The sequence below is a fragment of the Bos indicus x Bos taurus genome, chromosome 7, assembly GCF_003369695.1.
Source record: "Bos indicus x Bos taurus breed Angus x Brahman F1 hybrid chromosome 7, Bos_hybrid_MaternalHap_v2.0, whole genome shotgun sequence".
Taxonomy (NCBI): domain Eukaryota; kingdom Metazoa; phylum Chordata; class Mammalia; order Artiodactyla; family Bovidae; genus Bos; species Bos indicus x Bos taurus.
In genome coordinates, this window is record NC_040082.1 from 91,468,827 (window position 1) to 91,494,780 (window position 25,954).

General features: G+C 57.5%; 1 protein-coding gene across 4 annotated transcripts in view; it reads left to right on the forward strand.

Annotated features, from left to right (window-relative positions):
* Positions 1-25,954, forward strand: part of KDM4B (lysine demethylase 4B) — a 121,076-nt gene that overhangs the window by 48,055 nt on the left and 47,067 nt on the right. For 3 of the 4 annotated variants that reach the window (XM_027547342.1, XM_027547344.1, XM_027547343.1), the window contains 3 exons: positions 715-908; positions 20,092-20,141; positions 23,875-23,978. In XM_027547342.1, the coding sequence (XP_027403143.1) occupies positions 715-908; positions 20,092-20,141; positions 23,875-23,978 (348 nt within the window). Of the gene's footprint in view, positions 1-714; positions 909-20,091; positions 20,142-23,874; positions 23,979-25,036; positions 25,532-25,954 lie in introns of those variants that run through there. The other variant, XM_027547345.1, reaches the window with a different exon arrangement.

Consider the following 25,954-nt stretch of genomic DNA (forward strand, 5'->3'; position numbering starts at 1 on the left):
TTGTAGAGACCTACCACCAGCCCTGTGAAGTCAGGGCCTGGAATGTGGATGCGGCGTGAGGCAGGGTTGGATCTGGGGTGTGAAGGAACACCTCTGTGTGCTCAGCATCTCCCCGAGACTTCCCCAGGGACTGAGAGTCAATGGAAGCGTGTTTGACAAGTTCTCATGACAAGACAGGGCTTGTTTGCTTGTGGCATTAGGAATAGATGAGCCTGGTTGGCGGGGATCCTCCCGCGTTTGCCTGGCTCTGAGCACCATCCCGCCTCCGCGGTGGGAAGGTGCAGGAAGGCCTGTCTGGCTCATGACTGTGAGGTCCCGTTAGATGTGTCCTTTCTCCCTCTGTGTCAGTGAGCTCAAGGCATGTGAATTATTCCTCACTGGCCATGGCCTCTGCAGCGTGGCCTTCACTGCCCACGATTCCCACACAACCACGCACAGCTCAGTGCAGGACTGGGGGTAGCTGCGTCTGACCATCTGGCCCAGGGCGGGGGCTGTGCGCAGCCCAGGGTGGGTTTTGGACACCAGCCTGGGTGAGGCTGTGAGGTGCGTGGGTGTGGGGCGGTTGCTGCCTCTCGGTCCCTGTGCGGGGGTCATGCTGCTGTGGGGGGCTCAGAGGGGATGAGGTAGGTGTGTCACTGATGGCGTCTGGGGGCGAGGTCAGGGGAGCTGGGTACCCAGGGTGGCCAGCGGGCTGACCGTGTGCTCGCCCTGCAGGACGTGGCCCAGTGGAACATCGGGAACCTGCGGACCATCCTGGACATGGTGGAGCGTGAGTGCGGCACCATCATCGAGGGCGTTAACACCCCCTACCTGTACTTCGGCATGTGGAAGACCACCTTCGCCTGGCACACAGAGGACATGGACCTGTACAGCATCAACTACCTGCACTTCGGGGAGCCCAAGTCCTGGTGAGAGCAGGCAGGGAGACGCGAGGGGCTCCCCAGGTTCGGGGGATATGGCTGCCGTGCTGGGTAGGGCTCTGCCAGCCCAGCCCCCACTAGACGAGGCCACGCAAGCCCCCCGGAAACAAGCTTCAGATCCGCAGAGCTTGTGGTTTCACCCGGAGAGCCTCACACTGAACGTGCCCGTGGCCAGGCTTCCGATAGTGCCTTGTGGGGTAGTGTGGGGCTGTTGTCTTGGGGCTCGTGGGACCGCGGTTTCAGCCTCCCTGTACCTCCTTCTTGACCTCCAGGTTGGAGTGGGGTTAGTATTGCCCCTCCTGATTTCTGAGGGGTGGGATCCACTTTCTGTTTGCAGTGTGGGGGCGGGCACGCAGACCCCTGAAAGGCACTCTGTGAGTGCCGGGCCCCACAGGCTGGGCCGGATGTCCAGCGCAGTGGTCTGGTAGCTCTGAGCTGAGTGCTCCCCTGACGGCTTCTGCTGGTAGGATGGCGAGCGGCTGTCAGTGCTCCCTGCATCTCCAGCAGAGACTCCTGAGCTGGGGCCGCTGTATCTCTCTGCCTCTCCCCAGCTGTTCGGAGGTTGGTTCTGTTGTCACAGTAGTTGTTGCAGCTCAGAAGGGGACAGGAGCTGGGGAGCAGAGGGAGACACTCAGGAGCTCAGCTGGAGAGCTGTGCTCGCTTTTGTTTGGGGGGCAGCAGAGACCCAGGTGGGCCCTGGCCCAGGTGCCCTGCCTTATCCCAGCAGAGAGCTGAGCCCTGGGAGGAAGGTTACCCTCCACCCCCAAGTCATGGGGACATCCTGGGCCGTTTGCTGAGGGGTGGGGAACAGGCCCTCTGGGCAGAGGGCCCAGAAGCCAGGCCCCCCTGTTGGCCGCTGGCTTGCGACCACCTCTCCTTGCCTCTGCCATGGACAGGGCGAAGCCCCCGTGCCCCTCCCAGTCTGGCCATGGTTCCCGCTTAGTCGGGCAGGGGAAGCTGGGACGTGTGGTTTCCCAGGGCTGCTGTGACAAAGGATTACAGGTCTGGTGGCTTTACTTCCCCGCACATTCGTTCTCTGAGAGTCCTGGAGCCAGGAGGCTGACCTGGACCTCATGGGGCTTAAGCCAGGCGTGGGCAGGGCTGGTCCCTCTGGGGGCTCCAGGGAGCAGCAGCTCCTGCCTTTTCCAGCTTCTAGAGGCACCACAGCCCTGGCTTACAGCCCCTCCCTGGATCCTCACAGCCAGCAGCTCAGCATCTCCCGTCTCTCTGCCTCTGACCCTCCCCTCCCTCTTACAAGGACCCTGTGATGACACTGGGCCTAGGAATGCAGGATGGTCCCCATCTCAGGGGCCTCTACTTAACACCTCCTGCAGAGTCCTGTCTGCCGTGAGAGGTAACACGTCGTCAGATCGCAGGGCTGGGCCATGGCCGTCTTTGGGGCTGTTTTTCTGTTGGCCGCGGGCTCTCGGTTCTGGCAGCTGTGCAGCATCGTGGGTTGCTGGGCTTTTGTTACCATCCACAGGCTTCCTGTCTTCAACTTGTGTCTCTTCTTGTGTGCCTCTCTCTGGCTTCCCATGAGCCCATGATGATCGAAACCTCCAGGCACTGGGGGTATTCGTCTTTGAGAGAGATTTGGAGAGAAATTGGTGGGGTTGGTGATGGTGGCCTGAGTCTCGCGCCCGTGGTGTGGTCCTCTGCATGGAGCAGAGGGGCTTCCTGTCTGGATGCTGCCCAGAGCTGCCCCCAAGGCTCCCCGACAGCACAGCTCCCTGCGCAGCAGCACTGGGCTGGGACTGCCTGGTGGGAGGGCCCTTGTTCTGCCAGGCCCACGTTTGGGGGTTCTGGCGCCATTTCCTACAGGCATTGTGCTCCCCATGGGCCTGGTGGGCACAGTGCGGACAGATACCCAGGCTGGGGCTGCATGTGTGCATGTGAGTGTGTATCTGTGTATATGTGAATACATTTGTATGTGAGTATTTGTGTGGGTATTTGTGTTTGTGTGTATACAAACGAGTGTGTTAGTGTATATGAGTATATGTATGTGAGTGTGAACGTATACACATGGGTGTGTGTATATGAGTGTATGTGTGTATATGCTTGTCAGGTATCTATATACCTAGTGTAAGCGTGTGTGAGTGTGTGTGTATCAGGTACCTGTGTATGTGTGTGTATTGTGTGTGTATATTGTGTGTGTGCTGCTGGGCCCAGCTCCCTGGCCTGGTTGGTGGAGGGAAGAGCAGCCACCAGGGTCTCTTGAGTGGCTGTGTCCAGTCCTTTTAATTAAATGAAATTAAAAGACACTTGCTCCTTGGAAGAAAAGTTATGACCAACCTAGACAGCTTATTAAAAAGCAGAGACATTATTTTGCCAGCAAAGGTCCATCTAGTCAAGGCTATGGTTTTTCCAGTAGTCATGTATGGATGTGAGAGTTGGACTGTGAAGAAAGCGAGTGCCGAAGAATTGATGCTTTTGAACTGTGGTGTTGGAGAAGACTCTTGAGAGTCCCTTGGACTGCAAGGAGATCCAACCAGTCCATTCTGAAGATCAGTCCTGAATATTCATTGAAAGGACTGATGCTGAAGCTGAAGCTCCAATACTTTGGCCACCTAATGCAAAGAAATGACTCATTGGAAAAGACCCTGATTCTGGGAAGGATTGAAGGCAGGAGGAGAAGGGGACGACAGAGGATGAGATGGTTGGATGGCATCACTGACTGAATGGACATGAGTTTAAGATGTTGGACATGAATCTGGGAGTTGGCGATGGACAGGGAGGCCTGGCGTGCTGCAGTCCATGTGGTCGCAAAGAGTCAGACACGACTGAGTGACTGAACTGAACTGAACTGTCCAGTCCTGCCCTGACTCTGCTCCCCAATGACCACTAGATGGCGCTCTCAACCTTCCCTCCTGGCCATGGCTCCAGGCGCAGTGGTGGAAATCTCCCACGTTGTTTTTCTAGACTCCTTGCCTGGTAGGGGCAGCAATCTGTCGCCCCCACGGCCCCTTGGGAACAATGGCAGGGGAGAGTCTGCCTCCTGGCAGTGGGACCGCTCAGCTCTGCTCAGCCTGGGTTTGGTTGGGGTCTCTCACCAGAGGGGTCCTAAGGGGAGAAAACCCATCTTTTCCTTATAAAAAAGAAAAGAAAGATTAAAAAGCAAGCCACCGCTGCTAGGTCCTGGCGTGTGCTCGGAATGGGAGCTGGAGCTTTCAGGCGCAGGGTGACCCCTGGAGACTGGGGCCCTGGTGTGTTCTCTGGGACATGCGGCTGGGGAAGAGCAGGGAGGGACCCCGCAATAGGAGTGAGCAGGTACACTGGGGTCCGGGGTGGTTGGAAAGCAGTGGGACTGGATTCGAGGGAGGTCCCTGAGAGAGTGGACGCTGGGGACATGAGGGCCAGCAGCCCTGGGTGACGGGCAGGGTGGTGTCTGGCTCTGCACACTCCCTGGCCCCCAGGACGGCCCCCAGCACCTTGACCCCTGTGCTGCACCCCTGGTTTGCTTGGGGTGGCCCCTGCTGTCCCTGCCGCCACCTGCCCCCTCCAGCCTGATTCCTGAGTGCTAAGAAGCAGCCAGAGGGGTGTGCTGAACACAGCTCTGGTTCCCTGAAGGAAGAACATTCTGGAAGGGACCTGAATCTTGGCTTCTGGTTCAGAGGGGGTGGGAGTGCACATGGGGTCCCTCACGCTGCCAGTGTGGCCAGTTCAGCTGGACAGGGTGGGGACCCCAGATGCTGGCATGGCAGCCCATGCTCCTCCTTCAGTGATCACGTGCAGGCCGTGTGTGATGCAGGTGTCAGTCTTTCCCCGCTAGGCCTTCGGTCCCCGATGCGTCCCCATCCCCAGCAGCCTTGCATGGGAGGGGGAGGGCTCTGATTACCAGGAGAGCTGGGAGCACCACGGGCATGGAGGTTCATGGCGTGTGGAGGCCACACTCCCTCCTGGGCCAACACAGACATCACCCTGGGGGCAGGGTGGCAGGGGCTGCCGAGGTGTCCTCTTGTCCCTGGGCTGGGGATTCAGGAGCCACCCAGGATCCTGGGAGGGCGGTGCCCTGCTCCCGACCCTTCCCCTGGGCCCTGAGTGTTCCCCAGTGGATCGCACGCCCACATCTGTCTCCCTGATCACACCACTGCTCTTGTGACTACAGGAGCTTAATTGCAACTATTTCAGTGTTACGGTGGCAGCACTCTCTTATAAGTGTTGACTTACTCAGGTTGCATGTCTTCCTGAGCCTTTCTGAGCCTGTTGTTACTTTGGCAGTGTGACTTGAGTGTCAGCGTGATGCAAACAGCCTGGTGTCGATAAAGTCGTGGAATTTACTCTGCGAGGCCGGCACTGTGCCGCACTCAGGCAGCGAGGCTAAGAATACCTGCAGATCTGAGGCTCCAGATCCCTTTAGAGACAGGATTTAAAATAGACCTGGCCTTCCCGCAGCCTGGACGTCGGGCAGTGAGGCCAGGAGGTCGTGGGTGGCGGGAGGTGGGCGTTGCAGTTCTGTGTGATTCGGGGACCCATCCTGTTTGGCTGCGCCTGGGTGCAGGTGGTGCTGGGTCAGCGTCCCAGGGTCCACGCATCTGCCTGGGCTCCCTGGGCAGCACGCCGCCAGAAACCATAGATGAGTGTGTGACACACCTGCCTATGCTTGCTGCCTGGACATAGGGCTGTATATCCACACGTAGGGGTGGGGAGACCGGGCGGGACCAACTGTGTTCCCTGTGGGGATTGTCCTGGCCATGACTTCGGACTCTGCGGTTGGTTTTCCCCGGCTTCCCCAGCTGCTTGTGTTTGCTGGGGAATCAGGCTCACCCAAGTCAGGGCACGGAGGAGAGGCTCTCATGTTGTGCTCAGTCCTGGGGTGTGACGGGCAGATTGCCGCAGGCAGTTGGTGGAAGGGGGTGCGGGGGGGAGAGCCTGGGTGTGGAGAGCCTGGCCTTCTCCCTGACCTTTAAGGAGCCTGAGCGCTGCTCTAGGTGTGGTGAGAATTTCTCCTTTTGACTCCTTGGCACCTGCAGTTTTTCTTTGGCATCTTTGCTCAGGGGAGTTCTGTAGGAGAGGGATCAGGCAGGCTTTCTTTTGCTGCTGGGAAATGTAATGCCAAGCAGGCAATCGGCTGAGTCTGCACTTGATACTCTGGAGGTGTGTGTGTGTGTGTGAGAGTGTGCATGTGTGCGCATGTGTGGGCATGAGTGTGCTTGTGTGCGCACAGGCACATTTGAAGGTGTGTTCCCTGCCTTGGGGCCCAGGGAGGAGGCCAACTAGTGTTCCCTGCCCTCTGGCTGCAGCTTGGGGAAAAGGCTGTAAGTTGGGCTCAAGTCTGTTGCTATTTGGGGGCGGGGGCTGCTGGGCTGCTCCCCTCCCCTCTGATGGGCGCCCTGCTGGCCCCTGGGGACCCCCCTGCAGGCCCAGCCCAGGCAGCAGCGGTCCAGTGCCCAGCTGCGCCTCCTGTCCCAGGGGACCAGCTCCTCCGCCCCGCTCCCCCACCCATCCCCTGCCTCCCTCCCTGGCCACAGGCTGCAGGCTCCCACTCCGCCTGCAGGTGGCGCTGCTGGACCACAGTGCCGGCCCCCTGTGAGGGCCTTGGCTTTGTTATCCCGGGTGGCAGAACTGGGAGTTCTGATGCTGGATGGAGCCAAGCAAAGAGACCCCAAGCGGACCCCTAAAGGCGCAGGATGCTGGCACAGGGCTGGGAGAAGCGTTTTAACAGGAGCCCAGGAGGGCTGAGCCCCTGGGGCTTATGGGAAGCACAACTGTTACCCCCCTTCACTCCGGGACCTCTCCTCCTCCCCGCATAAAGCCCTGGGCCCCTTCTTGTCCGGACCACACTGTCTTCCCTGATGCCACCAACCCCGCCTTTCTGCTTGTCAGGATTGTGTCAGAACTCTAGAACCAAGAGCTGGCCTTGGCATTCGAAAATTAACTCCTGAAGTTGGAGAGACCTTCCAGTCTCAAACCAGGGCATTGAGTATCATCAGGCTGCGAGGGTAGGGTGGCATCACTACTTATGCTGGAGGGTGAGACAGCACGCAGCTTCAGAGGGTTTTGTGTGGCGTGGCTCGGCATGGTTTGAACCACAGATCAGCCCAGTTATCGGACTGCTTCTTGCCAGCCTCGCTCGCACTGACCCTGTGGAAGCCTGGTGCTGCCCCTGCAGAGCTGGACAGCTGTGTCAGTTGACAACCCATGCCGCGGGCGCCTCGGGGTGGATTGGGCACCCAGGGGATGCCAGGGCACCCCAGGGGGCCTGTGCCTGCCCACCGCCGGCTTGGCAGTGGGATCCAGTCCGGAGGCTGCTTCCTGGAGTCTCACAGTTCTGGGGGGACAGGCACAGTTGGTGTTTGTTCAGGGGATGCAGAGTGGTTTTCACATCACGCTAGGCAGAGTTAGGTCAGCCTTCTGCGGAGGAAAATCTCACCATATGCTCTACTCCGGAGCCAGTGAGGCTGAGGGGGGTGATCCGCTGAGGTTCCCGATGATCTGATGCCTCGTGGTGAGCCTGGGCAGCCAGGCGGCACTCCGGCCCAATTGGCTTCTTGGTGAGCAGGGGTGGGAGGGCTCGTGAGGCAGGGTGCCCTGCACAGGTGGTTCACGATCCACTGAGAGACTTCCTTGTTCTTTGCGTGTTTGCCACAAGCTTGTCTGTTTACCCACTGTCTTGGTGGCATACTCCCTCCCTCTCTCTTTTTAAAAGAGTTTGTTTTTTAGAACTGTTTTAGATTTGCAGAAAAACTGAGAAGCTAGCACAGAGTCCTGTGCACCCACCACCCAGCTCCTTCTTAGTTTACACGAGGCTGGAACATTTGTTGCAGTTAATGAACCTTATGGAGATATTCTTGTTGACTGGAGTCCTGCTTCATCCAGCTTGCCTCGTGTCTCCCTGGTGTCCTCTTCTGTCCCAGGACCCCCGTGACATTCAGATGTTCTGTCTCCTCAGGACCCTCTGGGCTGTGATAGTCCTCAGACTTTCCTTGCTCTTTTTTATTTTTTAGAAATTTATTTTATTGAAGTATGCACAGCAAAGGGATTTAGTTATATATTTATATTTATATATATATGTACACACACACCCACGCTTTCCATGTTCTTTTCCATTGTGGTTTACCGTAAGGTATTGAGTATATTTCCGTGTGCTCTACAGTGGAGCCTTGTTGTCTGTCCATCCTATACATAATACTTTGCATCTGCTCATCCCAAACCCCCACTCTACCCTTCTCCCCTTGGCAACCGTAAGTCTGTTCTCTGTCTGGGAGTCTGTTTATTTTTCATAGATAATTTCATTTGTGTCATATTTTAGATTCTATTTAAGTGCTATCATACGGTATTTGTCCTTCTGTTTGATTTGCTTCATGTAGTACGATCCTCTGTAGGTCCATCCAAGTTACTGCAAATGGCACTATTTCATTCTTTTTACTGGCTGAGTAATATCCCGTTGTATATATAAACCACATCTTCTTTATCCATTCATCTGTGGATGGACAGTTAGGTGGTTTCCGTGTCCTAGCTATTGTATATAGTGCTGCAGTGAACACTGGGGTGCGTGGATCATTTCGAATTATAGTTTTCTTTGGGTATATGCCCAGGAGTGGGGTTGCTGGGTCATGTGGTAACTCATTTGTGCTTTTTTGGGGGGAACCCTTATGCTGTTCTTCACAGTGGCTGCACCAGCTTACCTTCCCACCAACAGTGGGGAAGGATTCCCAGACTTTCCTTGTTGTTGATGCCCTTATGATTTTGAGGAGGACTGGGGTCAGAGATTTTATAGAACTTCCCTCCGTGGGGGTTTGTCTGGTGTTTCTCTCACCGTGGCACTGGGGCGCTGGATGTGGGGGGAGGACACAGGTGAGGGGCCGTCTCATCCATCATCTTGGGGTGCCTGTCGTCAGCATGACTCTTCCCTGCTGGTGTTGACCTGGGTCCCCCGGCTGAGGTCATGCTGGTCAGGTGTCTCCATTGTAGAGTCATGCCACCCCCTTCCCATACTGTCTCCCTTTGGAATATTCTTTTTTTTTTCTTCAATACCTCAAATTTCAGAAAAGAAAAGAGAATAGTGAACAGAACAGCCTAGTGTCCGATACCCAGATTGGACAGCTGTGGCCGATCGGGCGTCTTTCATCTCTGTCTTCCTCCCCGCTCCCTCCTGCTGGGCGGTCTCCATTCCCTGCTGCTCCATAGCTGATCCCGCAGATGGACATCTCACGGTGCCCAGGAGCGGGCCTGCTGGGGCCTCAGTTCAGGGCCTGAGGCAGAGTCGAGTGGTGGCGGGCCAGGCCCCTGCCTGGGGCTCTGGAGAAGGTCCACTTGGCACTGGGGGTCCTCTCACGCTTGGACCCTCTGGCTTAGGGTGGGCCCAGTGCCTTTCCAGGGCTCACCTGATTAGGTCAGGCCCACCAGGGTCACCTCCCTATTTGAGGCTCTGCTGATCTGGGGCCTCAGTTGTAACAGCCAAGCCCCCTCTAGCGGCACTGAGAAGGGTGTTGGAATGACCGAGTGCAGGGGCCTCGAGAACGGTGCCTGTCATGGTGCGTTCCCTTCTTGGTGGACGTTTTTATCATGAGACGTAACACAGAACAGAAAATCACATGAAATGTACTTGTCCAAGGAAAGATGATTGCACGCGGTTTATCAGATGGCTGCCCCGTCCACCTCTGTGTAAGCCCCCGGGAAGGACAGTGTTGGAAAATGAACTCCCTCATTCCCTGTCCCGGGCCCCCTTCCTTTGCGGCCCCATCCCCACCCCTAGAACTGAGATCATCCTCTCGATTCTGGTGGTCTTGTCACTGCTTCTCTGGGCTGTTTTCCACGTGTGCTGAGTCCCTGGGGGACACGGCTGTGTGCCGGCTGGGTTTGAAACCCCAAATCACGGACTGATTGGTCTTCTGCGTCTCTGCTCTGCGTCTGTGAGGGTGTGTCCTGCCACGTGTGGTGACACCATCCATCTTCACGGCTGCAGCATTTTCTGTCGTGTGGCTGCGCCTCCATCTGCGTGTCTGTCCCCTTGTGGGTGGACATTCGGGATGTTTCCAGTTTGGGGCCTGGCCACACTTCGTGCTACCTTTTACCTGCTGCTCGTGAAGAAGTCAGTCACTGTACGTGACGACATGACACGACAAGAAATAGCTACAGCAGAAGCCGCGTTGTCTTGCCTGCAGCTCCTTCACAGACAGGACTGGATTGGTGAGACCATGGCTGGGGAGTGGTGGGGCTGGGGCCGGGCCCAGGCTGTGGGGTGAGCCCACATTCCTAACCACTGCTCCGCCCTGCCCCTTGAAGCATCATCCTGCAAACCAGGCAGGTGCTCCCATGGGGACAGCGTGTGTCCCAGTTGGCAGAGGTGGCTCAAACTCCAAGGTGTGGGAGAGAGTGGATCCTTTTCTTATAGTCCCCCAGACATCTCTGAATCAGGCCTGCTGAGCTGAAATCAAAGCCTGCGGATCCTTGTGAGAGATGGGGGAGCTACGGGGCTCTGGGACCCAGGCCAGCAGAGGCTCTGCCGCCTTAAACACGTGGCTCCTGAGGTCACCCTGGGCAGACATTCCTATGGGGCAGAGGGAGGCGTGTTCCTGAACTGTGATGGGCGGGCCAGGGAGTCAGTACCTGGCTTCTGCCCACGTCTCCTTGGCCAGTGCTGGGTCATGGGGCCACACCTTCCGGCACTGGAGCCTGGGAGCCATGGTCTGACCATGTGTTGGGAGCGCAGGGAGGGAAAAGGACAGGTGAGCCATAGCTTTGCCGCCTGTGGATGCTGGACAAAGGCGGTTTTGAGGTTATAGAGGAGCTGGGTCAGCTCAGGCCCTGACAAGGTGCTCACTCTGGGCCGAGCATGAACCACACCAGGGCAGATGCCATCTGTCAGGGCAGGAGCTTGTGTGTGTAGCCCCGCTGTCCCCCATGCCCACCCCTGAAGGGGCATAGGGGGCCAGGCAGGAGGCAGCTGGGACCACTGAGATGGATGGAGGCAGGAAGGCTGCTGGGCTGAGGCTTGTGGGAGGAGAGGCCGCTGGGAAGCCCATGGAAGGGCCCTGATGGAGGGCGGGCAGGCAGACCAGGAGCAGGGAGATGGGAGGGCCCTGAGTAGGGAGTTACCCCACGGTTCCAGGAAGAGCCCTCTGGCCAGGGGCACGCTAGCTGTGGAAGGGAGGGATGCGAGCCTGGGCGTGGGGGTTGGTCTGGCAGGTCAGGGTAGCCCTTGCTGCCTGAGCAGGCCGGCCTGCCTCTGTGGGCACAGCCATCTCCTGTCTGTCTGTCACTCATGGCCACAGGCGTGGCTGGCCTGTCGCACAGCCCGCTGGCTTGGTCTGGCAGAAGCAGATGGTCCTTCATTTTGGAGTCTTTTTGTTCAGAGTGGGCGCTTTGGGGTTGGAATGGCCAAGGCTGTGCTGGCTCAGGCTGCTTGAGTGATCTCTGCGCTTTTGCTTTTAGGGTAGCAGGGGCCAATCCTGCCTGCCCAGGGCGGGGCACCAGGCTAGTCGCCCTAAGAAGCCATTGGTTCTAGAGAAGAGTCGTCGCTGGGCATCTGTCCATCCTGAGATGCCCCCACCAGTAGTGTTTGGATTAGGGGTTGATTCAAACCCAGGAGTCGCTCACCCTCCCACCCATCCTGTAGATCCGGCTCTGTGTGCTGGGTCTCGTTTCCATGGCAAACTTCTCTGCTGTTGGCCGCTTTCAGCTCCCCGGAAGGGAGATCCCTGCGAATCTGAGCTGAGGGCGTCTGCGTTAGCTTTGCTTCAGAACCTGGCTGAGGACGAGTTTCCCCTCACGTGGGCACAGCAGCAGGAGATGGAAGCCGGGCTGCGCGACCGGCAGGCTCACGTGGCTGGCACGAGACGAGCTGAAGGTGCTCTCTCTGCGGCTCCTCTCTGTGTGCTCTACCCACCCTAACTCTCCCGAAGCACCAGGGTCCCCACACATGAATAGGCCCGGAGCCGCTCCGCTTTAAGGCCGCCCTGGCTCTTGCAGCCCGAGGACAGACCTGGACCCCTGGGCACCCTCTCCAGCTCCCCCAGCTCCCCGCACACCCTGGCCTGGCCTGTGATGTCCAAGTCCTGCCCTGCGGATGCTCCTGCGCTCTGTGGACCTCCCTCTGTTCTTTCCTGTTCACACCTTCCTGGGTGTATCTGCAGAAATAAATCGAGGGAGGGGTGTCTCCCACTGGAGCGGAAGCCATGGGCCCCGGCACGCTGGGAGGCTGCCTCCTGGTTTTATGATCAGCAGTTGAGGCCAGTTCGAGGGGGAGATGGCGATGGCTTTTCCGGTGGCATCGGGTGCTCACTGGCACTGCATCCCCACACACTGAAACCCCCATCACTGGCAGCACGAGGCCCTCTCCCCACTCTGACCTGAGGCTGTACTGATCGGCTCGCCTTTAAAACCTCACCTGAGAAGGGCCCCCACAGCTTCAAAAGCAAAGTCGAAACCCAGCTCACATGTGACTCGGCATTTTTTGGTCCTGTTGTATAACAAAAATAATTCAAGGACCTGAAATAGACCGGGGCTGGAGATCAGATGCCTCCAATTCAGTGTTTAGTTGCCTTTAACACTTGCCTTGTAAAGTCTGCTCCTTAATAAAAGTGGTGACCGGCTCTTGTGAACCGGGCCCTGGGGCTGGGGGTCATTGAGGTGCTGAGCCACCCCCAGGTTCCCTGGCCCCTCACAGGGCGAGTGTGCAGGCCAGGGCACTGTCCACCTGCGCCCTGAGAGGCCTAGGCGGCCTGCCTGCAGAGCGTCTCCCCTGGCTGGCATCCCCACCTGAGACTCCCCATTTTCTCTGAGCAGATGCTCCCAGGACTGTTTATCTTGTGCCCGTCTCAATAAAAATGTCAGTATTTGAAATCACTGACACTGCTGGTGTGAGATACCAAATTCCATCGTCTATTGTCCCGTAAAACGATCCATTAAAGATAAAACCGCCCGCAGCTCAATAAGGTTCTATCCTGGGGACAATCCTCCTAGGTCCTTGGCTGATCCTATCTCCCCAGCAAGTGTCTGTATCTGTCACATAAAGGGCCCCGGTTCCAGGACAGATGAGGGGGGTGGCCTCCTCCTGCAGGCTGCACCTCGGAGCCCGAGATGGGAGCTCCTGATAGAATCAGGGCTGCCATCCTTTCCTTTTGCTGTCAGGCAGTTTCAGTCACTCTCAGGGAGCCGTGCTGCCCGGCCTAACGACTCTGCACAGTGGTGCTCCAGTAGGGGAGGAGGGGGTGCCCCCCAAGGGACCCCTCCCCACCCTACCCCCCGCCCTCCCAACCCGGGCTGGAGCCTGACCTGGAGGCGCACTTCCTTTGCTCTCCTGAGTGTTTAGAAAGGGCTCAGTCCCCCGCTCCCCATGCCAGCAGGAGCTCTCCCCACCTGCCCAGGCAGATGGGTTGGTGACAACTCTTCTGCCCGCCCCTCCCAGGAAGGCAGGGGACCCCGGGCATCTCGGTAGTCCCAGGGCTGTCTGTCTGCCCAGCCTTCGGACCCACTCCCTCATGTTTGAAGGGCGAGCGAGCCTGTCGGCTTTTTCTAACATCTTTCATTTCTCCTGCTTGGTGCCCGTTTGTCCCCCTTTAACCCTGCTGTCAGTGTGACTGCTAGTAATGCGTCTTTCACGTTTGAACCATCATGATGAGGCCGCCCCGCTCGTACCTGACAGACTAGCCTGGCTTGTGTGCATTCTGGAGTCACTGTTGTGATCACATCCAGTATTACCTCCTTTACTGAAGGACAAGGTTAGGGGCATGGAGGCGTTTTGTGGTACAGGCTCGCCTTGTTTTATTGTGCTTCGTAGATGCTTCGATTTTTTTTACAGATTAAAGGTTTGTGGCAACCGTGTGTTGTCCAGTGATGGTTAGCACTTTAAGAGAGCATTTTAAAATTAAGGTATGTGCAGTATTTGTTTTAGATATAATGTTGTTATTGCACACTTAATAGACTGCGGTAAGGGTACAGTTTAAATGTACCTTTTCTTACGCACTGGGAAGCCAAAACCTCACGTGGCTCACTTTATTGCAGTGGCCTGGAACTAAGCCCGCCAGATCTCTGAGCTCTGCCTGTGCGCGTGTTGCCCTGGCCTGCTTCGGGCGGGGACACCGTGCGGCTCGTTGCCGGCCTTGCTGAAAGCTTGCCAGTCTCCTGCACCAGACTGGGGATTCTGTGAGGGGCTGGGACCTGCCCAGGTTTCTGTTTGCCCTCGTTTGTGGTCAAGAATTCCTGCCTCTGGACCCCAGACAAGGGAGAGGGGTTTACCTTAGTGGTTTTTATAGTCTTCTGGGCAAGTACAGACGAAGCCTGGCTATGTGCTAATTAAAAAAAAAAAATTCTGCACCCTCACTTAACTGTTTAGTTCTTTTTAAAAAATATTTTATTTAATTAAAAAAAATTTTTTTTCTTTACTTTTTGGCTGTGCTGGGTCTTCTTACTGCAAGGAGGCTTTCTCTAGTTGCAGCGGGCAGGGGCTACTCTTCATTGTGGTACACAGGCTTCTCATTGCAGCAGCTTCTCTTGTTGTGGAGCACAGACTCTAGGGCGCTCAGGCTCAGTAGTGTGGCTTCAGGGCTTAGTTGCTCCATGCCACATGGGGTCTTCCCAGAGCAGGGATCGAACCTGTGTCCCCTGCATTAACAGGTGGATTCTTCACCACTGACACCAGGGAAGTCCCTGGACTATTCAGTTCTTAATTTCCCAGCTTGTTCTCTTAGTTTCCCCAGGTAGAAGGTTATATTACTTTATGTGAGAAGTTTGTCTCATCCCTGTTGACCATTATTCCCCTTATATCTTTTTGCTGGCTTCTCACCTGGCCAGCGTCTTCATTGCAATACCGTGGACCGCTTTGCCCCGACTTTCTGGGGTGCCTCTCCTGCCTCACCCCAGTGAAGTGTGACCATGGGAAGGTCTCTTCTTGTTCTAGATAGCTAAGAATTTTTTGTACTGGATGGTTTGGAGTTTTATATAAATGAAAGTCATCTGAAGTGCAGGGATGGGTCGGTAGAGCAAGTCTCTGTGGCTCATCTCCGTGGGGCTCGTCTCTGTGATAATCACATTCGGGGTAACTGTTTCTCTGGCCATTTGGCTCTGCACTGCAGAGGAGTGGAGCGTGGCTGCTCTGGCCGGGCTCATCTCTAACCAGCGTGGAGATGGTGCCTGGGGAGCGGGAGTGTGAGGGGAAGTCTGCTCTGTGACCAGGTTCTTCTGCTTGGCCCACCCAGACCACGGGGCAGTGAGCTGAGACTGTCCAACTGACGTGTGGCTGGAGAGGGCACGGGCCACGATGGGCTTTGTGCTTGAGGGTCACAGTAAACAGCTCTTCTGTCTGGCCAGTGCATGGGGCTCTGGGGCCACTGGCGTTGGGAGCTGCCGGGGTTTCCCAGGGCCCATGCGGGCAGCTTGCTCGTGCCTCGAGCAAGCGTGGTCTCGGCACTTCCCTGGACTCTGCCTTCTTGTTTCTGTTCCCATAATTACAGCCTGTTAGACGGTGAGGGGCCTGTCTGCCCCGGCCTTGTGCAGACACTGTGAAATTAACTTCCTCGCCCTCCGACTTGCGTCGGGCTGAACTGACATTTCCAAAGGGCTCCTGGCTGGACCCCTGCTCTTGGCTCACGTTCCTCGGTAGAGAGGAAGGGGGAAGCTGAGCCTCATGCTGGGGGGAGCTGTCAGGCCAGTGATGGAAGAAATCCCGAGCGCAGTTGTCACCAGCGAAGTCACACGCATCTCCGGGAACAGATACTGTCTGTGTCACAGTGCTTCCACCCTGGCTCCAAGCAGGATGGTCCTGTAGGCCCGGGCAGAGGCCGGGGGCCTTAGGAATGGGCAACAGGGTGTGAGAGGCAGGCCCCCTCAAGACTCGTTACCCTGGCAGCTGGCAGGAGCATGTGGGAATTACCTTGTTACCATGGCAACACGCCCTGCTCATAGGGAACTCGATCCTCTCTGCCGGGCCCTGCAGTCCAGGGTGGGCGGCCAGCTGAGCCAGTGGGCCCTGTGGGGGTACACTGTCTCCCCCTGGAGGGGGTGTTTCTTGTCCTGGGAATTTGTCCCAGGACTTCAGGTTTTCCTGCTGGTCTGAGAGGCAGTACCCACCTGGAATTGTCTGTCCATGGCCCGGACGAGGAGGGACAGAGGCCAGCCCCCTACTTGCCTCGTCTTCTGAGGTCTCATGTGGCCGTCCCAGGGCAGTGGCACACGACTCCCTGGGCCTTCGGGGGTCAGCTAGACACACAGGCGCTGTGGTGCACACCTGCCAGGGTAGCTGTCCCTCCAGGGAGGTGGTCCCAGTGCCCACTCCCGGGCCAGAGGGCACCAGGTGCTGGGAGTCCACACCCAGAGAGGCCCGGGTACCCTTTAGGCCCGAAGCCACTTGTTCCATCGGCAAAGTGATGGTCCCCGAGCAGGTCCCTACTCTCCACGACAGCCTATGTTCCTCTTCCTGACACACTCATTTAATTTTTAACTCACAAGGCATTTGCTTATTTATTTTCATTGTTCTTGATAATAATTCTAAGCCATTAGAGGGGAAAATTATATTCAAAAATGCTGTTTCACACTTTATTTGTTTGATGATTTAGAGCGATAGAAAATAGCACATTTGCTGGCTTTTATAGTCTGATAATTATTCACATCCATCAAGCCATTCCAGGGGAATAAACAAAACACCAAGAAAATGACACTATTAATAGCATCCTCTGCTGCGGACGGGAAGAGTCTCCGGGCCCGCTGTCTCGGCAGGAATGCGGGCAGCCCATCCCCGGCCCGAGGTGAGAGCTGCCCGCAGAGCGCATTTCCTTTCAATTGCCCTGTGTTCCTGGGCTCAAGAGCCGCCCTCCTGCTGGACTGAGGCCTCCATCCACCAGCACCCAGAAGCCCCAGCTTCCTTACTGGACTCTGGCTTGGTTTCAGCAGGGCCCGTGGGATGCCCACCTCTGTCGTCCAGTCTCAGTGTGTCCCTGGCCCCTGGTAAGCATGTCCAACCCCCACACCAATGTCAGGATGTGGGTCTCGGACATGATTGCTGGCAGCCATGGCCCCAGGCCTCCCTCTCACCCTATGCCAGGTGTGCGGTTCTGCACTGTCTTTTTGGGGGTGGCTGTGACTCGGGGCAAGGGGTGTGTATCCACTCCTCCAGGCCTCAGTTGTAAAAGAAGAACCTGGAGGAGAGGCTGGCAGATGCCCACCTTGTGGTGCAGCCTGCCTGTCTCTCCCCAGACCAGGGGGCCGCTTCCTTCTGGATTATGACATCCGGGCCATGATCACCATTGTTCCCAGAAACATCTGTCCTCATCAGCCGGTCACTTGAACAGTGAAACTGCTGGACAGGGCTTGTCTCTTCACTGTCACGTGGCTCTGCACACATCTTGTGTCCCCGCCTGGGAGCCAGCTCCAGAGAGACCTGGCTTGGTCTTTCCCATCACCTGCATGGCTGTATAGCAGATCGAAAAACATTTTATTGTCTCACTGAAGCCCTTGATACTTACAGACGACTGCCTTTTTGAAAAAGGCATCTGGCAAACAATGCCTGAATTCATCTCTCTCGGCCTCCTCAGCGATTCCACAACATTAAACCCAGAGTTATGGAGCCTGTCCGGTCTTGCTGCAGCCTCGCGGGGTCCCATGCCTGTGGTTGCCAGGGCCACCAAGCCAAGAGCACCGGATTTTCCACAACTTTCTGGTTGAGTGTTGGCCAGAGTACTTTGTGTTAAGAACTGTCACCACCAGAGAGAAAGGGTGGAGGAAGAGGGGTGCATAGGAAGGGCTGGGAAAACACGTGGGGAGGTCCAGAGGGACCTGCCTGGCCGGCCTCAGGACTGAGGCTCCCTGTGCTGTGGGTGGAGTAACCAGTGTGACCCCCTCCGCGGGTGGCCTGTCCCTCTGCAGCTTCCCCCACGGAGCTCCCCTATTTCCGACTCTGTCCCCCAAACCCCCGGTCTGTTTTCCCTCCCAGTGGTCCCCAGATTCTGGGAGTGGTGCTGCCCGATCCTGTCCGGCCTGTCCAGGCTCTTCTGCTGTGACTGGGCCGTCTGGGACTAGACCGTACCCCCGGGAGGAGCAAGGGGCTATTGGACCAGGGAGATGGCTGTAGGGCAGCAAGACATGCAGAAAACTAGCCTTGCTGGAGAGAGCGCCCATGCTGGCAGAGAGCAGGATGGGGGAACGAGGGGGGACTGGGGGTGGGCTGGGCAGGGCTGCCTGCCAGCTGGGAGACCTCACACCAGCCCAGTCGTGAGGCGGATGTGGTCCCGGCAGACAGTTTGTCCATCGAAATAGGCAAGCATCCTTTGCCACCCAAGTGACCAGGGCTGCCGTCCAGAGAGCAGCTGCCTGGGATCACAGGCGGGCAGAGCAGATTGATTTTGGCCTTGATGTTTGACCTTGTGTTGGGGACAGAGTTCCTGGGGAGCAGGACAGACTGCCCCCATATTGGTGACCAATAAAGCTAACTCTGTTTTATGGCCCTGGAACCTGCTGTCTAATAGCCAGACAGATGCTTGCCACCTTGAGGGTGAGTAAGCAGCCTGGCTCAACCCAAGGAGCCCCTCCTCTGCCTTCTTACTTTATTTTTCTCCTCCCAGACCCGAGCCCGACCCAGTGGTGTGATGCTGGGTGGGGCTGTGATGATATAACATAACCCGGGCCCTGGCTGGAGACCCCATGAGGTTCTGCCATGAAAGCCCCTTGGTTTGGGGACTTTTCTCCAGTGGTGAATGTCTGCTCTGCAAGGGAGGCCAGTCCTGTGGCCCACTCACCTGGGCCTCCATTGCACTGGCCTTGCTTGGGGGCCCCAGAGGGGAGGGCTGTGGCTGGGTGGGGCTCGGTGAGTACCTACAATGCCACAGCCAGTAGAATTCGGGGAGCCTTCACAGCTGCACCGATGAAGCCTCAAACACCCTCCCTGCCTCCTTTGTATGGATGGTCCACGCTCAGTGCTTATGTAGTCAGGATTAGCACTCTGCCCTCCCCTGAAGACGGAGGTTTTCATCCTGCAGAGTCCTTGGAGGCAGGAGAGGGTAGCTCTGGGGCCCCTCAGCACCCCGAGGGGGTTGCCCAGTGGTTGCTGCGTGGCAGGCGCCACATGCTCTTGGCTGTCAGAGTCCAGACGTTCCCCGAGGCTGCTGGCTTCCGTCCATGAGTCACTTCTTCTCTCTCCAGGGGCTGCCCTTCTGAACACTCGGCCCGCGTCCTGCAGTCTGTACTTTCTGATAACAGAGGAGCCACGTGCCAACATATTCAACTTTTAACATCCACCAGATTCAATTAATCTTATCTTTACAACTCCCAATTACAGGCGGTAATTAAGTGAAAGCAGCATTGTAGACCCGCGATATTGCATTAATCATCACAGCCTTGGAGCCGTAAATTAGTTCCTTCCCGGCCCTGGGCATCTTCCCAGAAGGGATGGAATGTTTCATTCTGCTGTTTGTGGGGGGTGACATTAATCCCACCAAGGTGCCTTGGATTGGGATTAACTTTGATCATCTTTATGTAAGTGATAAAAGGCCGTTTAAAAAAAGAGTCACCTCCTCTTTGTCCAGATAATGGGAAATTCTCTGACGATAGCAGAATTAAAGGTGCCATGGCCACCGCCTCCAGGGCCCCGAGCATGCTTGGAAATTAATTGTTTTTATCCTGTTGGATAAACAAGGCAGCACAGCGTTCACCTATCTCCTCCCCTCGCCCCGTGTTATTTTATCAAAAGCGGTGATAAACCTCTCCATTGGGGTGGGTTCAGCTGGCTGCCATGTCTGGGCGGTCTTCAGTGTTTCCTGTGGTTCCCCCAGTTGGCTTCCTGCTCCGGGGGTGGGGGTGGGGCGGGGGGATGCACCCTCATAGGGTCTTGTTCTAGAGTTCCAGGTATTGCTGGGCTTATTCAGGAGCACAGTCCCCCTCCCCCTCTGCACTGCGGCCTTGGGCAGGTCACTCTCTGTGGGGGTGGGGCATGGAGCAGTATCCCTGCCCCCACCCCCTTGCTGCCAGGACCGCGCCCCCCCACCCCCACCCCGAGTGGTGACAACTGGAAATGTCTCAGACATGGCCTGGTGTCCCCTGGGGGAAGGATCGCTGGCTTGAGAGCCACTGTCTGGAGTTTCTCCCAACAGGTCTGGAGGCAGATGGTCTGGTGACTGTAGTCGGACCCTTTACCACCCTCCCTCCTCCTCTGGACAAAGGACACACCCCACATTTGTTTGAAAATGGAGGTATCCACCTGGCCACACGCTCTCAACTCTGACGTGCCTGCCTTCTCTCGTAGGTATGCCATTCCCCCGGAGCACGGCAAGCGCCTGGAGCGGCTGGCCATCGGTAGGTGCCCGGGGCCTCTGGGGCTGGGTGGGCGGCGGGCTGGCAGCCCCACCCTCTCCGGCTTCCCGCTGTTGTCTGGGTGTCGGTGTCCCGCGCCGCGTCCACTTCCTTCCCTCTGGGTCAGGCCGTGGTCCCCTCCGTGGGTCTGTCACTTGACGCATGCTGCACGAGTGTTGGCACTTCACACTCTCATTTTCCAGACTCTGGGCATGGGGTTTCGGATGTGACCCCAGGCTTTGCAGGCTGGAGGCAGCCAGTGTTCTCGCCCCCCACCCCCCAGCTCCTGGGGCTCCATCCCAGCCTCCTTTGTCTTCGTGGGGCCTTTGCTCAGTCTTGAGCATGAGAAGGCCAGTTCGGAGGTCCTCACAGTGCTGCACGGCCGAGTGGGGGCCGTGGGGCTGTCTGCTGTCCATGCAGGATTGGATCACCCAGGCTTCCTCAGCAACATCCCGCTATCTGCATTGAGGCCCTAGCTGGGGCCTCTTGGGCTGACCGGATTTATCAGAGAGGGTCCTGGGCTGTGTCTGGACAGGGGGCCACGGACCACTTGGGTATAGGAAGGCCCTCAGGGCATGGAGTCCTTCCAGACAAGCAGACACCCCGGCTGGGAGCCCCTGAGGCCTCTGTGTGCCCCAACGGAGGGCCAGGCCATGGCCCTGAGTCACTCTCATCATGGCCCTGCCCTGTCCCCACGGAGGCTCTTGTGTCATGAGGGTGGATGGCTGTCAGTGCTGGACAGACAGTAACAACGACTGGCCCAGCCATCAGCCCTTGCTTCACAGCCAAGAGCGGCCCCTCCAGCACAGGTTGTATCCAGGTGGGGGTGAGGGTCTGCCTCTCAGACAGCGCCGGGCCTCTGGCCACCCTGACCTCTGTGGCAGCAGCAGGCAGCCGGTACCCTCAGGCCGTGGAACCTTCCAAAGCCATGGCGTGGTGTTGGCGAGGCTCCCTGATGGCCCGCCACCGGCCTCCGTGCCATTCCCACTCTGGGGAGCATGTTTCTCCTGGTGGAAACTCCAGGACAGGCAGTCCTGGCAAAGGCCAATTGCACTTACTTCCTAAGATCTAAAGGGAAAGCCAAATTAGATTTTTTCCCCATTATCTGACTTTTTAAAATGCCAATTAAAAATGTCTTTTCCTGTTGTATTAGCTTCTGGTTGATGTAACATTACCACAAACTCCCAGGGGGCACTAGTGGTAAAGAACCCGCCTGCCAGTGCAGGACACGTAAGAGACCCGGGTCCCATCCGGGTGGGAAAGGGAGGATCCCCTGGAGAAGAAATGGCAGCCCACTCCAGTATTCTTGCCTGGAGAATCCCATGGTCAGAGGAGCCTGGCGGGCTGCAGCTCTTGGTGTCACAAAGAGCCGGACACAACTTAGCACGCACGCATCACAAACTCAGTGACTTAAAACAACACAGATCCTCTCAATTTTGCTGTGAACCTTAAACTACACTTTAAAAAAAAGTCCTAATTAAACCCACACAGATCTTTGTTCTCACACAAATCTTGTTTGTGGAGGTCAGACGTCTACACCGAGCCTCTGGGGCTGAGGTCCAGGCATCAGCAGGCTGCCTCCTTCCTGAGGCCCCCTTGGTGGGGTGGGGTGGGGTGGGGCAGAACCCAATTCCAGCCTCTCTGACTTCTGCAGGCGCCCCGTCCTGGACTAGGGGCCGTGCCGCTCTCATCCTGTCTCCCTGGTCCATGGCTTCCGCTGCTATGGTCCGGCCTCCCTTAACCCCTTCTTAGAAGGACCTTCAGGATGCCACAGCCCCCCCATCCAGGGGTCCAGGCCCATCTTACCTCAGGGGCCTGCACTTGATCCCATCTTCAGAGCCCTTTTCTCCAAGGAGGGGACCTTACACGGGCTGCAGGGATTGGGGCGTGGACGTCTTGGGGGAGCCACAGTTCAGCTCCCCACCTGCAGAGCCAGGAGCATCAGCGCAGGTGCTCTCTCTCTGGGGACCCTGGGCCTTGTCTTCAGCATCTCTGCTCTTGCTGTTCGGTGGGGGGGCCAAGGGTGTTTGCAGCTAGCCACGTCCGGCTGTTCTCCCTGAATGTGCCTTCTCTACTAGAAGAGTGTGGGGTGATCTGAGCTCCAACTAGAGAAGCTGGAGGCAGCCGGAACTGCTGCCGCGGCCTTTCTGACACCCGGACCTGTGTGCTGGCTCACTGCCTGGGCATCTGTGGAGGGCTTGGTTTGGTGGCCGGGGCTGGGAGAGGATGGGTGGGTGGGCAAGCAGGAAGGCGGCCCTTGTGAAGTCAGGCCGCACCTGGAATTCAAGGACAGGGCCGACAGCTCCGGAGGAGGGGTGGGGGACCTCATGGTTCCTCTAGAGTCCCTCGCTTGGCTTCTCTCCCCTCCTCAGAGGAAGGACGGAGGAGACTCCAGGGCTGGTGACTCACTGCCCTCCTGGGCGTCCCTTCCAAACTTTTTTGGGGCGTGCCTCCCGGGCAGCTTTGTTGAGATGGGTGGAAGGGGGTTGCAATTAATATGGAAAATGAATAGCTGCGCTCTGAATGGGCTCGCTGGGAGGGTTGTGCAGCCCACGGGGAGAGCGTTAATGTGTTGGCGCATTATTGGTGCTAATCACTTAAAATGTGCGCCTTTATTAGAGCTTTAATGAGAGCCACTTAAACTGTGCATTAAAAAGAGGAACTGCAGAGAGGGCGGCGGGCCGGGCGGCAGGCAGCCGTAACTCTAATGGAAATGCTTTTAGTGCAGAGCAGAGTGTGGGATTCGGTCATCCTGGCTCTTTCCAGAACCTCCACACTGGGTCCTTGCCGTCAGGAGCCTCCTCCAGCCTCGGCATGTGGGTGGGGCCATGTGTGCACACAGACACATGCACACACGCACGTGCACACGTGCCCATCGAGGATGTGTGCTGGCTGGTCTCACTGGAAGGGCCCCGGGGCCACCCGGGCCTGGGGGTCAGCCCTCATGCTGCTGCCATGGGGACGTGTCCCATACCTCGAGGAGCCGTGTGGCCCTCCTGTGCCCACTCTGTGCGGTTTGGGGTGAGAAGCTCAGCCACCGTGGGCAGAACCTAAGGTTGGCTTTTCCTTAACCATGAGACTGGCTTGTTAGTGACTTGAGTTTCAGCCAACATGTGATGTGGGAACAGCGCTGAGCTATGCTGGTGAAGCCTGGTGTCTGGGTCTAGGTGTCTGGGCCTCTCGTGGACTCATGGATCATCTTTTAAATTAGCTGCATGGCGTGCGCTGGGGCAGAAAGCAGAGGGGCTGTGAGCACAGATAGAGGCGCAGGCCTGGGTCGCCCACTCTGCCCCCATGCCTGTGGGTCTGGGCCACAGGTGGGTGGGTCATGGGACCACGTGGGTAGAGAGCCCTTGCCCACTCAGGCAGCCCCCCTCTTTGTTGTGGACTTGGTCAGTGAGTGGGGGGGTCTCACACTCATTCCTCACCGCACAACTCATCAGGCTCTAGAGAGCAGCTCCGCTGTCCTGTCTCTCGGTTGCTCTCTCACATGGCTGAGTGACCGTGTGGAGGCCCCAGTGGGTTGGTTTTGCTTGAGGGGAGCTCGGAGTGGGGGGCAGTCTGTGGGCAGCCGTATCCCAACCGCACACCTTGTCTGTAGTCATGAATGTGGTGCCGTGCGTGGGTACACTCCACCTGGCGGGCCCCTGTGTGTTTCGTTCCTGCGGGGCCACAGGAGGACAGGGCTGCCTGGCCACCCCGCCCTGTCCGGCTGACACTGTCTCGTCTGCTCCAGGCTTCTTCCCCGGAAGCTCCCAGGGCTGCGATGCCTTCCTTCGGCACAAGATGACTCTCATCTCGCCCATTATCCTCAAGAAGTATGGGATCCCGTTCAGCCGGGTATGTAGGGGTGGGTATGTAGTCTGCTGGTGGTCAGGCTTCTGGGCCCGGGCCCTGCTGACCATGAGTGCCCCAGGAAACTGGTGTCTTCACGCTGGAGAAGGTTCTAGAAGGGCTTCAGGCTGGGGTCGGGCCACACTGCTGGGCCATCAGCTCCTCCACAGTGGCGGTGAGGGTGGAGGTGGGTATCAGGAGGGGCTTCCCTCAGTCCCTCCCAAGCCAGACCTGAATATCTGTTGGTCCTAGGGTCAGACTGGGGAGTGGATGGCGGGGGCAGCTCCTGACGACCCTGCAGGAACTGCTGAGGAGCTGGGCCCTGCTTTGTGGGAGCCCCCTGCCCACCCCTCCCATGCCCAGGGCAGACGGCCTCACTCCAGAGGGAGTGAGTACCTGTTTAGAAATGAAGCGTCTGACTCGCCCGCAGCATGAAAGCTGCGATCTCATGCAGTTTCCTGTAAGGTGTCCACGTGGGGGTGTGAGGGGTGAGGCTGCACTGGGGGCGAAGTTGGCAGGGACTCCACCACCTGGGGGAGTGGGTGGGCAACAGGGACTGAGCTCTGGGGCTGGGCGCCTCTGTCCTGGGAGTGGGCCCAGCCGCTGTCACTCCTGGCCAGTCCCTCCCCACAGACAGGCTTCCTGGTTACAAGGGTCCAGGCGAGTGGCCCATGCCTGGAACTTTCTGGAAGGCATGTGGGCCATGGCCCCGAGGGCAGAGGCAGCCCAGCTCCTGCAGGTCTCCCCAGAGGGTGATCTGTCAGGCTCAGAGCGAGCTCTGCGAGCAGACTTCATGCCTGCCTCTGGCCCCGGGTGTCAGCAAGTCGAAAACTGGTTCTGATGTTTCAGGCACGCAGCCACAGCATCACCACCCAGATGGGGGTGTGGCCTTCCTGCCAGGGCCACCCCCATCACTCATGCTCTTCAGGTAGCAGCTGTCCCTGTTCTTCTCTCAGTCCCCTCTGTCTTCTGGTTGGAACGTTGTTTGTTACCAGGAACCTTGCAGACAGATCACAGCATTGCTCACAGGACTGAGAGGTCCTTGTTTCCCATCGCTTTGTCAGGAACGTCCTCCATATCCTGCCTCCTGGAGAGGGATGCTGGTCGTGGGAGTCAGCTGGTGGGTGCTGTCCATCCTCCCAGGTCGGTGCCAGTGTGGTCCTGCAGCTCATTTTTGAAATATCTAAGCAAGACCCACAGGCAGTGGCCTCCTGCTGGTGACCCTTCTGGTGACCCAGGAGAGGCAGGGCTCAGCGGCCATACCGGCTCCCACAGAGGGCAGGACAGAGCTTCACCCGAGGCTGTGGGACCCAGGCCCTTGTCTGGCAGCAGAGAGCCCTCCATGGGCTGCAGGCCTGGGGACCAGGCTCCAGGCCCCGCAGAGTCAGGGATGGATGGACGCCTCTCTCAGGGCTCCACGTGTAGCCCCTCATCTGAATTCCTGGTAAAAGAGTCACTCCACACTCCAGTTATAAATCTTCGTAATGGTATTTACTTCTGGAAGAAAAAGCAGATCAATAGCGGAGCTTTTTAATAATTAAAAGTGTGTGTTTCTGTGATCTGCCACGGACTTCCTCATTCATTCTTCGAGAGCTCGAGGGGCAGCCGAGCCCCGGGCTTCCTCTGTGACTGGCGTGCGGGGCCCGAGCTCCCTCCTCTCCCGACTGCTCCGCCTCAAGGCCGATCCATCATCCCCAATGCCTTCTAATTTATTGTCGGGCTAACGTTGATGGCGGTGACATGGAGGACAGCCTCCGTGGGCCCGAGGTGGAGCCACCGAGATGTAGATTTTCTGACGGGAACATAATCTTCTTGTCATTCCAAATGAGCACACCTTCCCTTCTGGGCCTTGATTTATGGGAGGGGTTGGGTGGGGGGCTCCAGCTTGGTTACAGGGACCCCACTGCCCCGCCGAGGCTTGAGCAGACCAGCCTTGCTCAGAGGCATCGGAGGAAGAGTGAGACAGCACTCTATAGGATCAG